The 19,369-nt window shown below is 40.9% G+C and overlaps 1 protein-coding gene across 10 annotated transcripts in view; it reads left to right on the top strand.

Annotated features, from left to right (window-relative positions):
- ZNF827 (zinc finger protein 827) overlaps positions 1-19,369 on the top strand; it is a 100,279-nt gene that overhangs the window by 75,688 nt on the left and 5,222 nt on the right. For 3 of the 10 annotated variants that reach the window (XR_012055760.1, XR_012055759.1, XR_012055758.1), the window contains exons 9-14: positions 10,812-10,943; positions 12,492-12,663; positions 14,151-14,317; positions 17,251-17,442; positions 17,536-17,713; positions 18,999-19,144. Coding sequence is in view for 5 of the 10 variants with exons in the window: in XM_030271871.4 (XP_030127731.4) it covers positions 10,812-10,943; positions 12,492-12,663; positions 14,151-14,317; positions 17,251-17,442; positions 17,536-17,717 (845 nt within the window). In the remaining 5 variants the exon portion in view is untranslated. Of the gene's footprint in view, positions 1-10,811; positions 10,944-12,491; positions 12,664-14,150; positions 14,318-17,250; positions 17,443-17,535; positions 17,727-18,998; positions 19,145-19,369 lie in introns of all 10 variants that reach the window. The other 7 variants (XM_072928698.1, XM_030271868.4, XM_072928699.1 and 4 more) reach the window with 4 other exon arrangements.

Here is a 19,369-nt window from a genome sequence, read left to right as displayed (position 1 = left end):
AGGCTTCCACATTTCTGATTCAATCCATGGGATCATAACCAAGGCGGCTTCAACTGATTGCAATGCTTTCTGGATCTGCTCCCAGGCAGGTTTGCATCTCCTGCACGTGAGGCACAGATCTGTGCTGCAGCAATAGAGGCTGTCTCCTGAGCAGCCACACAGTTTTCATTAGTAGCAGAGTCTCCTTCAGAGCTGAAAATATAATTTATTATGCAGAACATACAATTTCAAATCAGCAAATTTGAAAAGAAATGCTCAAGCATGTGTATGATGTGTTCTCTAGCTAAAGCAGGACAAGTGAAATGTGCAACACGTGCATCGTTGTACATGTCTTAGTTTTTTTTAACCATCAGTATTTACTGGGCAGGGAATGTGATCATATCCTTCTGAGCATCCCATGAAACTCCTGGTGAATTGGCCAGTCTCTCAATACAGGCTAAACAACAGGGCTTTGCACAAATTGATGTGGCCACATAGATTCCACTTCTTTTCCCTGTGAAGTCACTGCACTAATTATTTTGCCAATTGTTAACAGGACCTTCAAGATGAAAGGTGTGAATTAAAACAAGCAGAAGAGTTCATGACTAACGGCTGTCTTGAAAGGCACTTGACATCTATCTGAAAACTTGTGTTTCTTGTTTTACTGTGGGCTGCCTTTATACAGGGAAAATCTTATTTTCCAGTACTATGCAGTGTTCTCATACAGGCAAAAATACTTAGTGACATCTCTTATTATTTAACTTACCATAATAAGTTTGCTGAGTAATAGTTACTCAATAATAAGTGATTTTTGAAAAAGCAAAATCACTGTTGCCATAAATATTCTTAACCAGATAACACAAGTGGAGGTCAAATTTGAGAAGGGTTTTTTGAGCAGCTACAATCATTGGAAGTACTTGGTGAGAAATGTGGGATTTTGTCTACCATGTGTTATTCTGGAAAGTGAATTTGGGACAGCACAGGGCTGCCCAGCAAGTTCTTGGGAGCTGTCTTCTGATGCAGGTGATGGAAGACAGCTTGGGGGAGAATGACACAAAGTCGTAGAATTGGTTTTGGGAAAGGGAGAAGGGAAAACAGCGAAATAAAGCCTGTTGGCTTCAGAAGGGCAACTGGAACCAGCTTGGAGTGAAGCTTCTGATGTGTCCTCCCACAATATGCCCATGGTGAGCAGGGAAACTCAGGGTAGGTACAGCTCTAATTAAGGCTGAAGTCAAAGCCCAGGGACCATATGGGGTCTGCAAGGGGCTGTGCTTGCTCTGGCATTCATTCATTTCATTAACATTGTGAATGATGGAGGAGAAAGGATGTTTATTAAATGTCTGTGGCACACCTCGCAAGGAGGTGCTATGAGCACTTCAGAGGACAGAACTAGAGTTCAGACATACTTTGAGGAACTGAAGAAACTATGAAAAATAGCAGCCAATGTAGTGAGATCAAAGTCCTGTGCCTGGGGAATGGTTTGTGCCATGAAGAAAGAGGAGGGATGAATGCCCAGGCAGCGCAGCTTGAGGTAGGGATCTGGAGTAGTGTTGGTCAGACACTGTGTTTAGAGGTGGCATTGCAGAAAGGACAAACATCTGGCTGAGGTGTTGGGAATGTTGTCTGTAAGGCACATGTGGTAATTCTGCTCTGCAGCTGGAGCCCAGAGTTCAATTTTGGGCTCCATAATCCAAGAACAATGTGGAGGAGGCAGCAGTGGTCAGAGGTTTAGAACACATGAGCTGTGCATGAAGGATGAAGAATTTTACTAATTTATTTCGTCTGGAGAAGAAAAGAGGGGTTATATGATAATGGCATTCAGATATGTAAAATGACAACTTTGAGAGGAAAATAATAAACTTTGCCTGTGTTGATGTGAGCAGAATAAGGAATAGCTAGCTTAAATGACAACGGAGGAGATTGCAGCTAAACACCAAGTGAAACTTTCTAGCAATGGGGTGTTTCTGCACTGGCACAACTGTCAGAGGAGCCTCTGGAGCCCCTGTCACAGGAGGGCTTTTTAAAAAAATTAGTAAGAAAAGCATCTGTTGGGACTGGTAGGGAAATTTAGTGAGTGACTGATGTGCCTCTGGGTGTAGGAGAGAAAAGCTGGCCTCTGGGAGTCCCTTCCTGCTCTAATTCTGGAATAAATTCAGTAACAAAGCTACAGTGGTGATTGATCCACCTCCTGAAAAAGAGTTGATAGATGAGGTATTTGGCTTACTGATACTCAGCACACTGTGATTTAGAATCTGCATCTCATTCAAACCTATCTCTGGTTTCATATCCTCTTTTGTCTTTGCTAATATCAGAATCTTTTGTAAATGTAAGCATTAGCACTAAGTCAAATTGTTTCCCAAAGATGAAACTTTTCCAAATACAAGCTCAACTTGAAATAGAAAGATGAATTTTAAAATTACTTTTTTAGCTCTGCAGAAGGAATTGGAACACATCATTCCTGACATTTCTTTTTAGAGTTACCTTGAGACTCTTCAGTCCTCACCTATCTTACCTTTTACAAATTTGTCTTCTATAACATTTGTCTGCCTAAGAGTAAATTAAATGCAGAATTCATCAGCTGTTTGGACAAATGGATAGATAGACAAAAAGAGCATTGTTTAAAAATCATCTAAGCAAAGCTGAAGACAGGTTTGGGGTTTTTTTCTTCTACAGCATGATTTCAATTTGAGTACAATTTGCCCTTATTTGTTGCTGAGTGTTTTAGTTGAGTTTGGGGCAGTTGTGGTGCTCACTGGTGCCCTGCAAAAGCAAAAGGCAGATAGCAGAATTATGCAGAAGAAGGGGATGATTTACAGATAGATGCATGTGCTGGTGATAGGAGAGAGAGCAAGGGGAGACGTTGGTATCTTAAAAAGAGTGAATTAAAGGCCTGAAGGAAATGGCAGGTTCAAGTTTTTATCACTTGGGGAATCTGCAATATAAGCAGCAAAACGTTTTCTTTCACAGCAGCAATCACAAGCACCTTGGGAAAGGTGGCTCTGGCCAAATGCTTGTAGTTACTTGTTCATCCAGTGTTGATTATTTTGTGTTAATTCACTTAGCTCAGGAACTCAACGTGCATTTAGTGCTTTATTTTATTTTTATCCCCCACTGAGATTTCTGCTCATCAGCTTTGTCCAAGTACAGAAGATTTTGTTCACCCCAAAAGAGACAGAAAGCTGAAAAGAAAAATACAATTTGTCTTTATTTATATCTGAATGCTGGATGGGGAACTACTAGTGTTAGTCTCTGCAAAGTGCCTTAGGTGTGTTTATTATCTTCTCTTTAGAAAAGAAAAACCCTTATTTCCCGTGGACTTGCAAGCAGAAATTGTCACATTGACAAAATCTAAAGCAAAATAGGAAATTTTGTATGCCCCATAATGGTCCTAATGTGCACAAATGTTTGAGCGATTTTTAAAAGAGTCTCTTGGAAGTGTGTCTTAAGCAGAATTGTAGGGGAAAATTTAAAAGGTAGAAACCTGTTGGCATTATGGAAATTAATTAATTTTTATTTAAAAATAGCAATAGGAGCAAATTATACTTTCATCACTTCATAGGAACTCAGTGTTGGAGCGCCCAAAAGAAGTGTTGCAAGCAGTGTAAATGCTTGAGATAGATGTGAGGGCCACCTGCCTGGGAGTAAGTTAGAGGAAACTTATGTAAGTTTATTATGGCACAACTAACTATTGTCATGAATATATTTTCAGGAGGAAATGAAATTAAAAATATTATGCAAAGATAAGAGAGCACATTACCAGGTTTTTCTCTGACAATAGATGCAGGATTGAACTTCAGTTGTTATTTCTAAACAACAACAAAAAAAAAGTAATAATGGTGATGGAGCCTTTTGCTACTTAAAGGCTCAGTTGTTCTTGGGAACAACGATCAGGTAAAACTTTGAAAAACACTTTTTGGGGAGCAGATTTGTTGGTGCCTCCTTTGCCTTTCTTGAAATGTCTCAGCACCCTCAATGGAAAAAAAAAAAAAAAAGGTGATTTTTCATCTGGGCCATATTGAATTACTTCATGTGCAGCCACGAAACCCAGCTGATGTTCCCTGTGATAGCTGTGAATGATGGAGGAGCTCTTGGAGCCATGCAGTGAGATAATGGGATTCTCCCAGGACTGCTATTTCCCAACTAGCAAATTCACAGCTTGGGGAGGGCCTGACTTTGCATCTGTTGTGAATTTTACATTGTTCTATTCTTTCTTGTTGTCTTAGGGATGCAGTTACCACAAGATAGTGCTGTTTGTGCTTTATTCTGTAGCAAGGCAGTGGTAAATACAAGCTGGGGAAAAGAAATGTTGTTGCCCAGCATTATCCTCAAATTGATGCCATGATGTACCCATTGTACAAGTAGTTTTCAAGTAATGACTGCAACATTATTGTAGCTTTAGAGTTCCTTACAAATCTGCAACTTCAGCCACCTTGCACAGAATTTACTATATTTTTTTCTCTCTTCTTGGTTGTTTTTTAAGTTTTGAATTTAATGCAGAGAATAAAAGCAAATCCCAGAGCTTTGTAATGCAGATGAAGGTTATCACAAGGTATCTGATGGTTTGCTCAGAAGTCTTCTGCTGTAAAAGAGAAGTGAAAATAGGTGTGAGATTTGATGCAAAGGTAGAACATGGGAGTGGCTTTGTGTTTTAAAGTCAGATGTTGTAGTCCCAATCTTTTCTTTGCCCTTTCTCCTCTGTTTCTGATTGTCCATTTCTGAGCAATGGGCTCAATCTTAGCAGTGAAGAGGGCTTCACTTTTTTTTTCCACGTTTCTCTATGGAGTCAACTTTAAAGTTCATCTTTTACCTGTTTTCGCTCTTTTCCCAAACCCTGGCATCTTTATTGTTTCTCAGCAATCTTTTCAAGTGCTGCTGTCTGTTGTGCGCTTGGACTACTTCTGTGCACAATATTAATGTTTCTTTTGGTGGGCTGTGCAAGCACTTCAATGAAGTATTTCCAACTTTGATGGTTGCACTTTTCAGAAAGAGCAGCTTAAGTACTGCGCTACTGATAGATAAAATCACTTGGGTTCTACTTTCTTCCATATCAAGGATTTTAAATTATCATAACATTACTGCTTTTTATCAAGCTCCACAGTAACATTACACACTTGCAAAGCTTTAGAGGGAAAAAAAAATAAGAGCATTAATTGGTAGTTTTTCTATTGGAAAGTAGAATTTTTTCTGCTTCCTCTGTGCGTTTGTTCTGTCATTCGGGTTGATTATGTGCAGATGTTTGGGGATTGGGAAACAAAAAGGACATGACTCCCTCACACATCGAGTTTTCTATCTCATTTGTGGTTTTGTGGGGAATATTAGAAAATGTTATCCCTAGAAAACAACTGCTTATCTCAGTTAATAGTGGATGAGTCTGCTCACAGTAAAAGATATACCCTGAACCAAGACCAGACAGGATGCAACAATGCAGGGGGTGACAAATTAAGACTGCAGGGCCAGTCGGGATCTCTGACACCTTAGATAAGTTGAGAAATATCTTACTCAGGAACTACAGTACCTGGAAGGATTCCACGGTTTATTTTAACTGACTTACTAGAAATAAGGATTCTGGCCCTACAAATAAAACCTTTGTGGAAGCAAGTTGGAAAGGGAGTAAGATATATAATATTTGGAACACTGCAATTCTGTGCAGTCAATATATTTTTGAGCTTGGGAACATTTCACAGGCTTTTGGCAAACAAGCTTGCAACAGAGCCATAATTTCATATTTCATAAAAGAAGTTCTCAATTTTTAAATACAGTGTGCTTGCCAGCGGTGATGGATGAACATGTAAGGGGAAGACTCCAAAGTAATAAAATGCATCTTTGATGATGGGAACACTGCAGAAATAGGAAGACTGTATAACAAGATAGACAAATGCAGACAGAAGAAGGAAAGAAAATTTCTTTAAGCAAATAAATGTTTTTAAAGCAATGTTTGCATGATTATCTGACCTTAATACCTTGTTTCTGAATAAATAATTTCTTGAAGTTTTTGTCTTTTACACATAACCAAACAGAAATAGCCTTACAAATGGAGCAAGTTTTCAGACATTCCTGTAGAGCTGCATGCAGTGGATTTACCTCTTGGGTAAATGTGGTGTACTGGACAGATCTCAAAGGAAAAAGCAGCAATTCACCTCAGGCTGGGAGCAGCCACAAGTTACCTGATGATTGTTTAGTGTCCCAAGTCTTTCTGTTGGACATCTGCACAGGAGTGTTCATCCTCTTGCCACGAGGATGAACTCACAGAACCCTGGTTACCTTGTCCCCTGTTTCTCAGTCAGTTTATTAATTTTCTGGTTTGGTGGCTTGCAAGCAGCATTTATTGAAAACACTAACCACCACTCTCTATTTTCACAGGATTTCTGCTCATTTAATTTTCAAAATTACTTGCCTGGTTTCTCCTTGACCATTTGTATGGTGTCAAACTGTCTGAATAACCCAAAATACAACCCTGACATACACTTCCAGAAGAATGGAGAGAAAAGGAATTTTGACCTTCCATGTTAAGGCTTATCAGCACCTCTCAGTCTCATCTCTACATGGAATGCTTATTGCAGAGAACAATCTATTTCATTTATATCCATGGGATTCCATCTGACCATAAGGATCTACCCTTTGGTATTTTTTGCTTCCAAGGTCTATGGAGGTGTGAAGATAAAACAGAGAAGCAGCTGTTTTAAGTGAGTTACAGGATATGAGAACAGTAAACCAGCAAAGGTTATAAACATGATTTTATCTTCTTTGAATGATACCTCAGGACACTTTTTGTTTGTCTTCTTAGGCTTGTCTTTTTCACTTAAATAGTGGATTCATTCTTTCCATTGTTTGTATCAAGAGATAAAGTTGGGTATGACGTTGGACAGCATATGCAAACATAATGTAGCATAAAACACTGTGAAGCAGTAATTGACAAATACGTCAAAGTAAAAGAAAATAAATAATCAAAATATCAGAGTCCAAAGCCAGTCCCTGGGGAGTTCTTGAGCCTGACAGCCACCAGCAGTCACAAGGCTGAGTGGGTGACTCCAGACAGTCACTTTTGTACGCAGGTCACACCTCGTCCTCTTCTTCAGTTACAGCTTCCACTGGATATGGTGTCCTCTCTTCAAGCACATCCTGACAGAAGTTAGAGTAAAGACTTTTCAGAAGGTGTGGTTAACACATTCTCTCATGTGTAACAATAGCGCTCACCAGTTGGAGAGGGAGGGGTAAAGATTAATTACTAAATGTGAAAACTGAAAATACAAATGTGTTCAGAATTATGCCCAACACCTCAGGAAAGGGGTAAATGGTGACTCTTTTGAGCTGCAGTGCTTTGTTTGCCAGAAATTAAATCTATTTGGAAGGGGCAGAGGAGGAACAGAACAATGTTTCTGCAGAGAAAATAGAAATGGTGGCAGTTCCTAACCTTCTTGGATGATCAGCTCTACACAGCTACCCATGAAGCTGACTTGTGGCTAGAAGGGGAGTGATACCAAGTGATGCAGGAGGGCAGAAAAGGTGTCCATAAAGATGTATTTCACTGTATTTATTAAGTTTTACCTTTACATAAGATTTTTAGCTTTTAAGTGTTCTGTGGAAAGTTATTTCAAAATAATTTTATCGCTAGCTTTGGAATATCCAGAGTCTTAATCCTTCTGTTTCTTTTTAATGTTTCACTGGAGAAGTTGGAGGCCTTTCATTTTACTGAGCATATTTTGTTTTAAACTCCAAAAATCACACAGAAATGCAATCTATTGCTTAGTAATTTCAATATAACTTTGTCTTTTATGATTTTCTAACATAGGAATTTTGGAATTTGCTGTGGACACTTAAAGCAGAAATCTTGTTTCAAGTCCTTTTTTTTCCCTCTCTCTTTTTGTTTTCCTTTTCATTTTAATATAGGGGATGTCATGGTGAACGATGGATTTCTGTGAGACATCTTTCAAAACAGTGATTTATTATTTGACATTAGGGGGTCTCAGTTCATCTTCTTCCTGGCCACTGTGTAAGGTGTTCTTTAAGGCTAACAATATTGACTGCCTGGGAACAGGGCTTAGGCATGCACAGGGAGCACAGCCCAGTGTTGTGGTCTTGGAGTCACTGGGCCTGTACTCACTTCCCATTCCCTGTCATCAATTAGAGCTAGAGCCCAAGGAATGCATGTAGAAGTTGACTCACGTGACTCTTCAGGTCACTGGCAAGGTCAGGTGCCAGGCATGTTCTGGGAAGATTTCTGGACCACTGTCTGGACGCAGAGCTCCAGTTTCCAGGATGCAGTCAAAGCTTGCCCAGAGGGTAGGATGGATGGAAATAGGTGATTTCCCTTGGAGCTGAGAAATCTTTCACAAAGTGCTGAGGCCATGAGGAAGCTAAGAAGCAGCTGAATAGAAAAAGCACTTTGCTGCAGAGAGAAGGAAGAAGCACTGTAGTTATGACTCCACAAATACATCTTTCAAGTAAACAGAAGGACTTTCAAAACACCTCAGTGTCCTCTTTTGCATCAATGAAAAATATGCAGCTGCTTTGCAAGGGACTGGTTGTCACCAGTTTGACATTTTCAGAAAGCTGCTGTTTTTCCAGCTTCCCATGAGCTTCTCCCAGAACAATCATAGGGAAGAAGTTATTATATTTCTTTTTCTTAAGAGATAAAAGAGGGCTGATGACTAATACTGAAGTGAATTGTTAAGAGACTTATTTACTTAATTGAGCCTGCTTGTTTGGTACATGTCCCAATTAATTCATTTTTTGTTGTGACCATATTGAAGCAAACTACACCCTTGTGACCTTCTCTTATAATTATTACTATTTTCCTCATTTGAAGCACTGTTTTGATTATGTACTCAAAAAGCTCTACTGAAACATCTGTAGTGCTACCAGAGTCAGATTTTTCCGTTGTTTGGAACTCAAGGGTAGCAAGAAAAAGAATCCTTCTTTATTGAAGTTCTTAGAGGTTATGGGTCACTTACAGCCCTTAGGGGATGGGGGGGTGTCTTCCTTTTTAATCTCAGAAAATGAGTATTTTGAATAGGCAGAACTTGTTTTCTAACTAGAAATTTTTTTTAAGAAAAATGCTTTGTTGGTTGGTAGCACACAGAAATGGCTCAGAATTCCTCTGGTATGACTATTGTACATATTGCAGGGTCACAGGAGAATGAAACAGAAGTGGAGAAGGGGCTGGCAAATACAGCCAGCCCTAAATTTGCTGAGATTGCTACGTGGACTCTCTGCCCCAGATGAGGCATTGTTTTTATTATTGCTTAAATTAAATACAGTATTTGACAGCTCTTTGCCTAAACCACAGTGGAGTTGTCTGAAAAGCTCTCTCTGAAGGAGAGACTCTCTCAGCCATGGTAGTAACATCTGCAGCGGTAGCTGACTGTCAGTGAGGGGCTGCCCGTGCAGGGGGCGGTGTTTATTCCTCAGTGCTTCATGGAATGAAGGTTTTGCCATTTGTGCCAAACTCCACCATATTGACTTCTGCACACTATAATGGTTTTGAACTCCTGTCCCCAACTCCTCTCCCCACATTTACCTGGAAATTCCAGCCAAGTGGTTTTCCTCCATCCGGCCGTGTTCACACGTGCTGGCGGAGCTTGTTCTGGGCAGCGATCCCAGAGGCGCTGTCGGTCTGGGGAAAGGTGCTCTGCCAGTGGCATCCTTCCTTCCAGTGGAACTAGAAGAATTACACCAAGACCCTCAGTGCTGACTGCTGTGTTTAAAAAGTACCCTTGTAGTTCTGTGCACCTCTTACAAAAGCAGTCCCTTCTCCTCAAGGAACAGGACCGTTGCACAGGGTATTTTTTCACTCAAGGTTTGCTGATGCTCTTTCTCTTATTGTTTTAAGTAGTACACTGCTTTCCCCAGTCTCTACCTGCTTTTTGCTCCATTCTGTCCAAATCAAAACTGGCTGTGCTTTCAACTTCTTGAAGCATTGGGGAACCTTTTTTCCTCTTCTTCATTCCAAGTCCCTTTCCCTTGACTTCCTTACAAAGTGCTTTCATATCTGTGCTCTATGCTCTGAGGGGTTTCTTTTTTCTGTATTGCAGACTCTATCTGCTCCTGAAACAATTAAAACCACTTATTAAAAGATAATAGCTCACAGTGGGTCACAGTTTTTCCATGGCCCTCTAAGCAGCTGGGATTTTGATGCCAGAGGACAGCAGTGCTGGGTAGAGCTTACCTTGGAAGCCAGCCAAATACTGGGATGCTGTGTCCTTTTGTTTTAATGTTTGACTGAGCAATCTTCTGGTCTTCAGAGTCAGACTTCTCATGTGTGTGATGTGGCACTTTAGAACGTGGTTTTAGTGATGAACCTGGCAGTGTCAGGTTAATAGATGGACTTGATCCTAGAGGTCTTTTCCAACCTAAATGATTCTGTCATCTATGTAGCAAGAATTCCTGCCTCAGTAGAAAAGAAACTGTCTGAAAATCTTTATTCAGCTTTGAATATTCCAGACAGACCATCTCAGATCAGGCTTCTTCATGCACCAGGCAAAGGTGGATGACTGAAAAAGCCAAAGGAGTGGTTGTTCCACAAAACCATAATTAGGGCTTAATGCTTGCTCTGCTCACTCTTGACTTTCTCTCTGTACATAACCTGGTTTAACTTTTTGGCTGTGCCTATGTCCAGAGCATTTTGGCTCAGCGTTCTGCTTTAGAATGTGTATGAAAGATTAATTTCCTTTCCAGCAATGGGAATTTCCTTTCTAAATGAACTCATGTGCCAGATCACACAGCATGCTGCCGAAGTGCTGCATTTTATATGACGCCTACAGGGCTCTACTGAATGAAATCTGCAAGTCTTCAGAGTTCTGAAGATGGCTTTGTGTTTTTTGGCATGGAAACAGAAAAGCTGGGGCTGGAGGTGGGAAATGGATTGCCATCTTGGAAATTTAACGACCAGCTGTTTCCCTGTGATGTGTGTGGAAAAGTGTTTGGTCGCCAGCAGACTCTGTCCCGACATCTCTCGTTGCACACAGGTAAGGCAGAGTTTGCCTGTGGTTGTCACTGCACTCGGGAATCCCGGGGGGTTTGTTCTAGGGAGGAGAAAGATGGTAAGGAGAGGAGTGTGTGAGCCATCCTCAGCTCACCTGGGGCACAGCCAAGTGCAGGAGCAGGACCCAATGTCAGAGTGGGCTTAGGGAGTGAACATTTTATTTCTTTGCAGCCTACTGAAATGTCTCCTTACAAAACCTGTCGATTCAAGTTTGTCCAGGTTTTAGTAGATCAAACTGTAGACACCAACTGATAACCAAGCTTGGTAATGGAATTCTGAAGAGAAGGCACAGCCTTTTTTTTTTTTTTTTTTTTTTTTTTTTTTTTTTTTTTTTGGGCAGATTTGGGGATTTTTTTAACAGAAATATCATTCACCTGATGAACTTTTCAAGTGTCACTGAACAATAAAAGATTGCCCTTGGTGTTCTGAAACTGAAAGGATTGAATAACTCATACATCTTTGCTCTCATGATACAGTTCTGAGAGGAACAGGGGCTGTTCTACTCAATATCAACTTTCTTAAAGTGAATCTGCTTCAAATCATCTGAGACAAACAGAGTTTCTATATGGATGATGCACTCTGTCAGCCTGCTGAGGTGCACTGCATAAAATAACACTTGGATGCAAGAATTTCCCATGTAGTGCTGAGAAATCCTGTTGGTATAATGCCAGTGTATGTTGAGCCATCCAGCAGAGCCATCCTGAAAAGGCTCAGATGCTCCATGGTCTTAGTGGGATTTCCTTAGTCCTAAACTGCTTTATGGAATGCCTTTCCCCTCACACTTGCAGCATTATATTTCAATTTTAGAGGAGCAGACCCTCAAAGGAAAAGGTTGTAAAAGCAGACATAATGTTTGGTTATTTTAATCAACCCTTTGCAAAATGCATGCACAAAAACTGTGCTGCCAGGATCTAGAAATGATTAATTTAAAACAAAAAAAGAGGAATATTTAAAATTGTGAAGCATCAGAAACTCATGAGGAATTAGTTTATTTTTTTGACTGTTCTTTGAGTGAGATTTTTCATTAGTTCATTTTTGGAACTGGACTGATGATATACAGTGTTCTCCTTCCTCCTACCATCAGATATCATTACAAAATCATCAACTATCAGCTCTCTGCAAGTGATCGCATGGGCAAACTCAACAATAACCAGGTCCAAAAATCAAATAAAATATGCTGGGTAAAGGAAATAGTTGTAGACTATTGACCCGTTTCTCCACTGGCTTTGCTGCAGCTCCCAGAACAGCAGTTGCCCCAGTTTTCCAGTTTATAATTTTATATTGTCCAACTACAAAGAGTAGAGCAAATTAAAAAAACTTCCCCTAAACTACCTTCAAATTAGTTGGGGTTTTTTTCTGAGTAATTGCTGTGGACTCCTATAAACGTCTAAAATGTCGAGCTTCCAAAGTACCTCATCCTGAAAGCTGCTTGGAGAAACCCAAAGGAATGCACGCTTGGTTACTGGCAGCTTTCAAAGCAGCTGGCTTTAGCCTGAGGTATAAACTCACATCTTTCTGCTCCTTTTTTCAGAAGAGAGAAAATACAAATGCCACTTGTGCCCCTATGCTGCTAAGTGCCGTGCTAACCTGAACCAGCACCTGACTGTGCACTCGGTGAAGCTGGTGAGCACCGACACCGAGGACATCGTCAGTGCTGTCACGGCCGAGAGCAGCGATGGAAAGAAGCACCCTTATTACTACAGGTGAGCACCCAGGCAAGGGCTGTGCACCAGGCAGCACCTCCTGTGCCTCCTGAGGATGTGTGACAGGGCCACCCTTCTGGTGCTGCGGGCTTGGAGCCATGACTGCAGGATTTGTCTTGCCCGTATCTGGCTTAGGATGAGCAGCGAACCCTGGCTGGCTGCTTTGTGCTGTTTGACTTGGCTGGCCATTAGGAAGGACTTGGGGGTTTGCTGTGGGGTTGGTTTTTCTAAGAGGTTTTGTGAGGTAGCTGGGCTGTTAGAAGCCCCTCTGACTTCTTAAACAGTGTTCCTTTAACTTTTGTGTTCGGAAACATCCCATCATGTACACGGATACACAGTGAATCTAAAGCCCGGTGCTTCCAGTCGCCTCTGATTGTTCCCTTGTCCTCAGCCAAATCTATGAAATCAAATAGCTTTAAAGTGTTTTCAATAATTTTTATATCAATCTACACATTTCTTCTGTTTGCTAGAGGTATATACATTTGGTGAAATGTATATACCTGGTGAAAGAAAGAAAACCTTCAGGAGAATTTGCCTGAAAAATTGAATGGAATTTCCCAGATAAAATGGATATTTAGACATTCTTCTTGTTGTATGCATGGTTGTGCACTTTGCAAACTGTGATGTGCACTCTAGTGGCCAAGCAGATTACCAAATCACTCTTACTTTTAGTCAAAGTGCCAAGGGCAGATTTAATTACAAAATCATAGAAGTAAGAAATAAATGAGACCTGCTGGATTAGATTATCTAGTGCTTCCCCTTGGGAAAGTAAATAATGCCCTGGAGTATATGCCTTTTCCAGTCTTTCTGGCTTGTTTTAAATGTTAATGGCCTAATCAAAGCAAGAGGAGGACTCTGCAAAGAAAGTTAAATTAAAGGGTCCTTTCCACTGCCTCTCAGTATCACTGTCTTTATGTGCTGGCTGCAAAATCTGTATCCCTGCTAATTATTCGCATAGCTGAAGACTGCTGTTTTCCAGTCAAGCATAAGAAATGTTTGAACCCATTTTTACCTGCTTACACTGAAACTACCAAGCAGTTTTGCACAAGATCCCAGTTTTGCATGGGAATCATTCCAGGGCTTGAAAATCACTCCTGGAGTGTGCAGCAAGCTCTCTGTTTGTCAGTGTATCAGCTGTACTAAACACCTTGGCAAAGCTGCAGTGCCTCTTATTGCCCAAAGGAATCAGTTAGGTGATGCACAGCATCTGGAATCTGTAGTTTTTAATTAACTTTATGATTATTTAGCATCATTATAGCATGTACACGATTGTTGCATTGTGCCTGCCCTTAATCACATTGGCATGGCCATCAGTTTAAAGACAGTTCAGCAGACAAAAGAAATTTGCAGTGAACACTGAGCAGTGAGGAAGAGCAGAAAGCTGTGCTGTGAATTTCTTCTTGCAAATTTGGGGAAAGGCAATAGGCTTCTGTTTGTGGTTTGGTTTCTAATGTTTCTTTTACTCTTGAATTCTCTTCTGCCTGCAGCTGCCATGTGTGTGGGTTTGAGACGGAGATGAATGTCCAGTTTGTCAGTCATATGTCCCTCCACGTGGATAAGGAGCAGTGGATGTTCTCCATTTGCTGCACGGTGTGTGATTTTGTCACTATGGAAGAGGCAGATATGAAGGCTCATGTCAACAACAAGCACACAGGTGATGATCCCTCTCTCCCAGCTGCAGTGATCTCTCTCTTCCATGCTTTTTAGGTGCAACCTTCACACTTCCCATTAGCACTCTGCTTTCACTGAAATGCTTGCTAATTAAGGCCTGATCTCTCAAAGCTGAAGAAAATTGGACTCCAGCCAGACAAATAATCTGGTAGTGCAGATCAATTTTCAAGCTTAGTGAAATAAATGAAGGACTACTCAGCCCTTCTTCTTCCTATTCCCCTTATCCCACAAATCCCCTCTCTTACTGGAGTCAGTCAAATATTTCATTTGTTTTTCTGGTTTACTATTTCATCAAAATCCTGCTTTGACTTCAGCAGTGATAAGGTGACTTTGTGCTAATTGTGCATACCTGGCTCTAAGTCTGAAATAAACATTATGTTGAGCTTTGCTCCTTGCTGTGTTTGCCCCCCCAGTCCATCAGTTTGGAATTTCACGCTGATGTTTAGTTGACACTGTGATTCAGCAATACTGTAAATGTACTTTATATTAAATAGCAGAAAAGTCATGCTCTCTCCCTGGTCCTGCTCACTTAATAGCAATAGCAGTTTTCAAACAAGCTCCATATGTTTAGTCCAACTCAAGAAGTCTGGCATAACTTAAGAAGAAGAAAATTGCAATCTTCTTAATTAATTTCTTTTCTAAGACCAGGCAGAAGCATTTTTGCCGCCACAAACTACTCACAATTGTATTACCAGTACAGAACCTGATTTCATCCAGCACAACTTTTCCATCACTAAGTTGCTTTTCTTGTCCTACCAGCAATAAAATTGGGAAAACAGGAGGGATGAAGAAGAGGGAAGAGAAGAATAAAATTGGTTGTGTTCACAGATACATAAGTTAAATGGAACTACAAAAATATGAACTACTGAAAAGCTCTCAAGGGATTTTATGCCAGCATAGCTCTCAGCACTACTTCACTTCATAAAGAGGAGTTCAAGGCAAATGGGAAACACTACCCATAGCTATGTGAAAAGCCTCAGAGCTCAAAAGTGAGCTGTGCTCTGCTATATTTTCCTATTGTGGCTAAAAGATTGGAACTGCTACTTGTCTTTTGATGATAGGCAAAACCCCCTTGTTCTTCCTTCAGCCTGCCCAACTGAGCCCCTCAGCTGGTGATTCAGCCAAATGTTCACACAAATATGGCAAATACAGAGTAAAAAATAGAATGGATTTTCTGGGTCACTTGACTCCAGTTCCTTATCCTGTGATGTTACCAGGTCATAAAGGGACTGTTTGTGAGGATATTGCATATGCCTTCAAAGAAGTTTCATTGTTTTAAATTAATTATTTTGAGAGACAGGCAGCTGTAGGCTTCTTGCATTAAAGATAGGGACCTTTTTAAAATTTCCAGTGTGTGTCGTAGTGATAATCAGAGTACACATACATTGTTCTTGTCCAGAACTGCCCTCTATCTGAAACAGCAGTCCTCCTTTTTCTCCCTCCACCTTTCATCCCTCTTTCCACACTATTTATTCCCTTAGTAAATTTCTGGAGAACAACACTCTGCCCTCTAAATGTACACTGAGCCTTTTCCTATTTGGAACACAGTTTTCCTGCTCTACCAATCCCTCACTGCATGTGTTCTTGTTGGAAGCCCTGCTCTGGACATATGCAATCACAGCTGTACATGGTGCAATGAAATAAGCAGTGGTGGCAGTACGAACCAGCAGCAGCTACTGGGAATAGGTGACACAATAACATTCTGTGATCATATTTACCTTCCTTGAAGGCTCCCCAACACTGATTGTTCATATTCATCCCCTGTTCTGCTCCAGTTCTGCTTTTGTTTTCCTTGACTGTTTCCAACCTAAGCACTTCTCATTTGTAGCAAAAATTCTTGTTATTGGCCCTTCAGGTCATAACCTTGTTCTCTGTGCTATTAAATTTCATTCCATTTGTATTACTCTTGTCCCCAAGGTCAGTGAATCTTTCTGTATGATATCCAGTCATCCTCCCTGTTGGCAGTTCGGGTCATCAGATTTCATTAGTGCATTCCTGTGTTTTTATCTTAAAGGTGCCACTCAATTTAAAGTTAAGTACACACGTGCTGGTGTTTGCAGAGGCCTTGATCAGGGAATTTTATCACATGGAGAATTTGAAGTTTTAGTGAAGTCTCCTTTTAACACAGCTCTCGTTGAACCAGGAGATGGGTGGGAGGGAATAATTCGCCCATCCTTGCCTCATTGGGTCATGGCAGTTCTCATATGGGAACTGCCCCTCTTGTTCAGTTCTAATGTGTGATAGGGTTTGGGATTTAGACTTCATGCATTTATTGCACACATAAGGAAGTTTTGATGCTTTCTTTCTTCCATAAAGAAGCTCTGTCTCTAGGTCCAGTTAAATAACATGCTTTTCAAATATCTTTGAAGGATATCCTAATAAAAATATATAAATCCTGAGACCATGCTGTTACCTCTGCAATGATTACTGAGGACACTCTTCAATACAATGAGGAGGGAGATTATTCTCCTTTATCCTTCATTCCATATTTACTTGCTGGACCCACATAAATGGAAAGGTGAGGGAAGTTTAGCTTGGACCAGTAGGTACTTTTGGTTTCTGCCTCTCAAACCTACAGAAATTCTGCTCTGTTTTCGAGTGACAAGTGTTTGAACTCCGAGTAATCAAAGTGTTTTCTTGGGATTCTTTTCAGTCCAGAAATGAGGTAGAATTGTATGGTCCCTTACCTCTACCATCACAGAAGCACTCAGTTACAGGATAAACTGAGAGATGTATTGTCGTTAAACACTATTAAAAAGGAAGAAGGCCCAACAATTTTTTTTTAATCAGCTCAATTAATTTCAGACTTGTTTTGAATTAACTTTGAATATAAGTACTTCCTGAATTTAAGTTTAAAACCGAATCATGGAGACTCCATCTAATCTGCTGAACTAGTTATTGTTCCTTGTTTTTCAGCTGAAGAGAGGAAGACACCCAGTGAATCTAACAGCCCATCTTCATCTTCACTGTCAGCATTGAGTGACTCTGCCAACAGCAAAGAAGATGCAGATATAACCCCAAAAAACAAGGGGTCAAACAACCTACTGGTCATTTCTGTAGTGCCTGGTAGTCAGACCTCAGTGAACACTGAAGAGAAGTCAGAGAAAGGTAAAAAATTTGTTTAACAAACACAAACTCTCACTCTCTATGCAATCAGTCTGGCTACATTGTAAGGACTAAGTTTCCTGTTCTATTTTTCAGGCTTCGAATGTGTTTTCTGTAACTTTGTCTGCAAAACAAAAAATATGTTTGAGCGTCACCTGCAAATCCACCTGATCACACGGATGTTCGAGTGTGACGTGTGCCACAAGTTCATGAAGACACCTGAGCAATTACTGGAGCACAAGAAATGCCACACTGTCCCCACCGGTGGGCTCAAGTAAGGAAAGCAAGTACACAAACTTTTACTGTGTTAAGCACCTTAATACTATGGGGATAGGACAAAAGGAAATCAGTCAGAAAGGGTTGGTTAACTAATAATCCAGATTTGGGCCTTCCTTGTATTTAGATGACCCAAGACCTGTCCTTCAGGATGCAGATACCAATCTGCATCATTACAGTAGATTGGTAACCTAGCAGCAGAGGAGCTGTAACCCCATTCAAGTCAAAGAGGAAACAGTATATGATGTGCCTTATAGAGAATGAAGCAGTACTGCAAAGAGCTTTTGGCAAAATAAGGTTTTTTCCCAAGGCATCTGAACAAAAAGAAGCACCCAGCACAGGCTCTGTTTTGCACCTGGCTCAAAAAAACTAAATCCTGTACACCCTCTAGGTATGAAGTTACAACCCTAAAGGTTATAGCCTTTGTATACGCAAAGTCATTTCTCCAAGAATGAATAACCTGGATGCTTTCTGCTTTGTTTGCATGCCCCTCAACATTCACTATTGTATAAATTAACATGTAATAAGTAATACAGTCTTTTAATATAAAACCCCTTTGGTTTTGGCTGTAGTGGTACCCTTTAAAGTCTTTTGGTGCAGAGCAGTGTTTCTAGAGAATGAGTGTGCCCTTATGTCAAAGTCTGACCCCTGGGGGAAGGAGGGACTGCTGGGGCCATATGCTTGTCTCTGGGCAGGCAGTGTGATGTAATGAAAGAGGCATGTCCCTGGCCTCTGTCTGGTCCAGCTGCTGCAGGAAAAAAGCTGGAACCATTGGAGCCCAGCTAGGGTTCAGCACAGGGCTCCCAGCTTCTGCTGCTCTTGCTGAGCAGGCTGATGTTGTCGGCGTGCTGTGGCTGCGACATGAGGAGCGCACCACGTCCAACGTTGCTGCGTGCAGCTCCCTTGGTTTGCACTGCAGCTTTGGAAAACTGGTCCTGTTTGCCAGGCAGCCTCTGGTCTCCAGCTCAGTAGTTCCACAGACTGGGATCTGTGGTCACTTGAGATGAGGTGACTGAATCTGGGAAGAAGACCAGATTGAGAAACAAGCACTGTGTCAGAACAACGGGATGTCTGCCTTGGAATACAGACCAGTTGTCTAATGCACATTTGGTTTAAGCTGAGTAAAATCTGTTCTGTTTACCAAGGAAAAACCATGACCATAATATGACTCAAGTCTTCCCTACAGAATGTATTTCTCAGTCTATATTCCTACCCAACTCAAGTAATAATTAGGTACCTTGAAAGCGGCATCTAAGAAAAAGCTCTGATTTATTTTTTTTAAGGCATCCAGAAGAGCCTGAAGAGTTCTAATTAAATTGTATTTTTCTGTCTCCTGTTTGCTGTGGGGGAAGAGAAAAAAAAACATGATTCTTCCAGCTCCAGGTCAAAATCTGAGATTCTGATCCAGAGAGCACCCAGCCCAGGAGAGGTATGTGTGCATTGACAGCCAAGTCCTCTGGTGAAAGAGAATCACATTAGAAGCCTCAGTGACAGGCTCCTTCTCTGCATCAGAGTACTTGATGTGCATCAGGAAATGTGTCCAGGTGTTTTAGTATCTCTTTGTCTTCCTGTTATTACTCACCTTCCTCAAAAATCTCTTGATTAACTTGTAGATTATTATTATGCCTGTATATGCAACCAGATGTAGCAAGGA

Source organism: Taeniopygia guttata, chromosome 4 (assembly GCF_048771995.1).
Source record: "Taeniopygia guttata chromosome 4, bTaeGut7.mat, whole genome shotgun sequence".
Classification (NCBI taxonomy): Eukaryota; Metazoa; Chordata; class Aves; order Passeriformes; family Estrildidae; genus Taeniopygia; species Taeniopygia guttata.
This window is presented reverse-complemented; position numbering and strand designations above follow the sequence as displayed.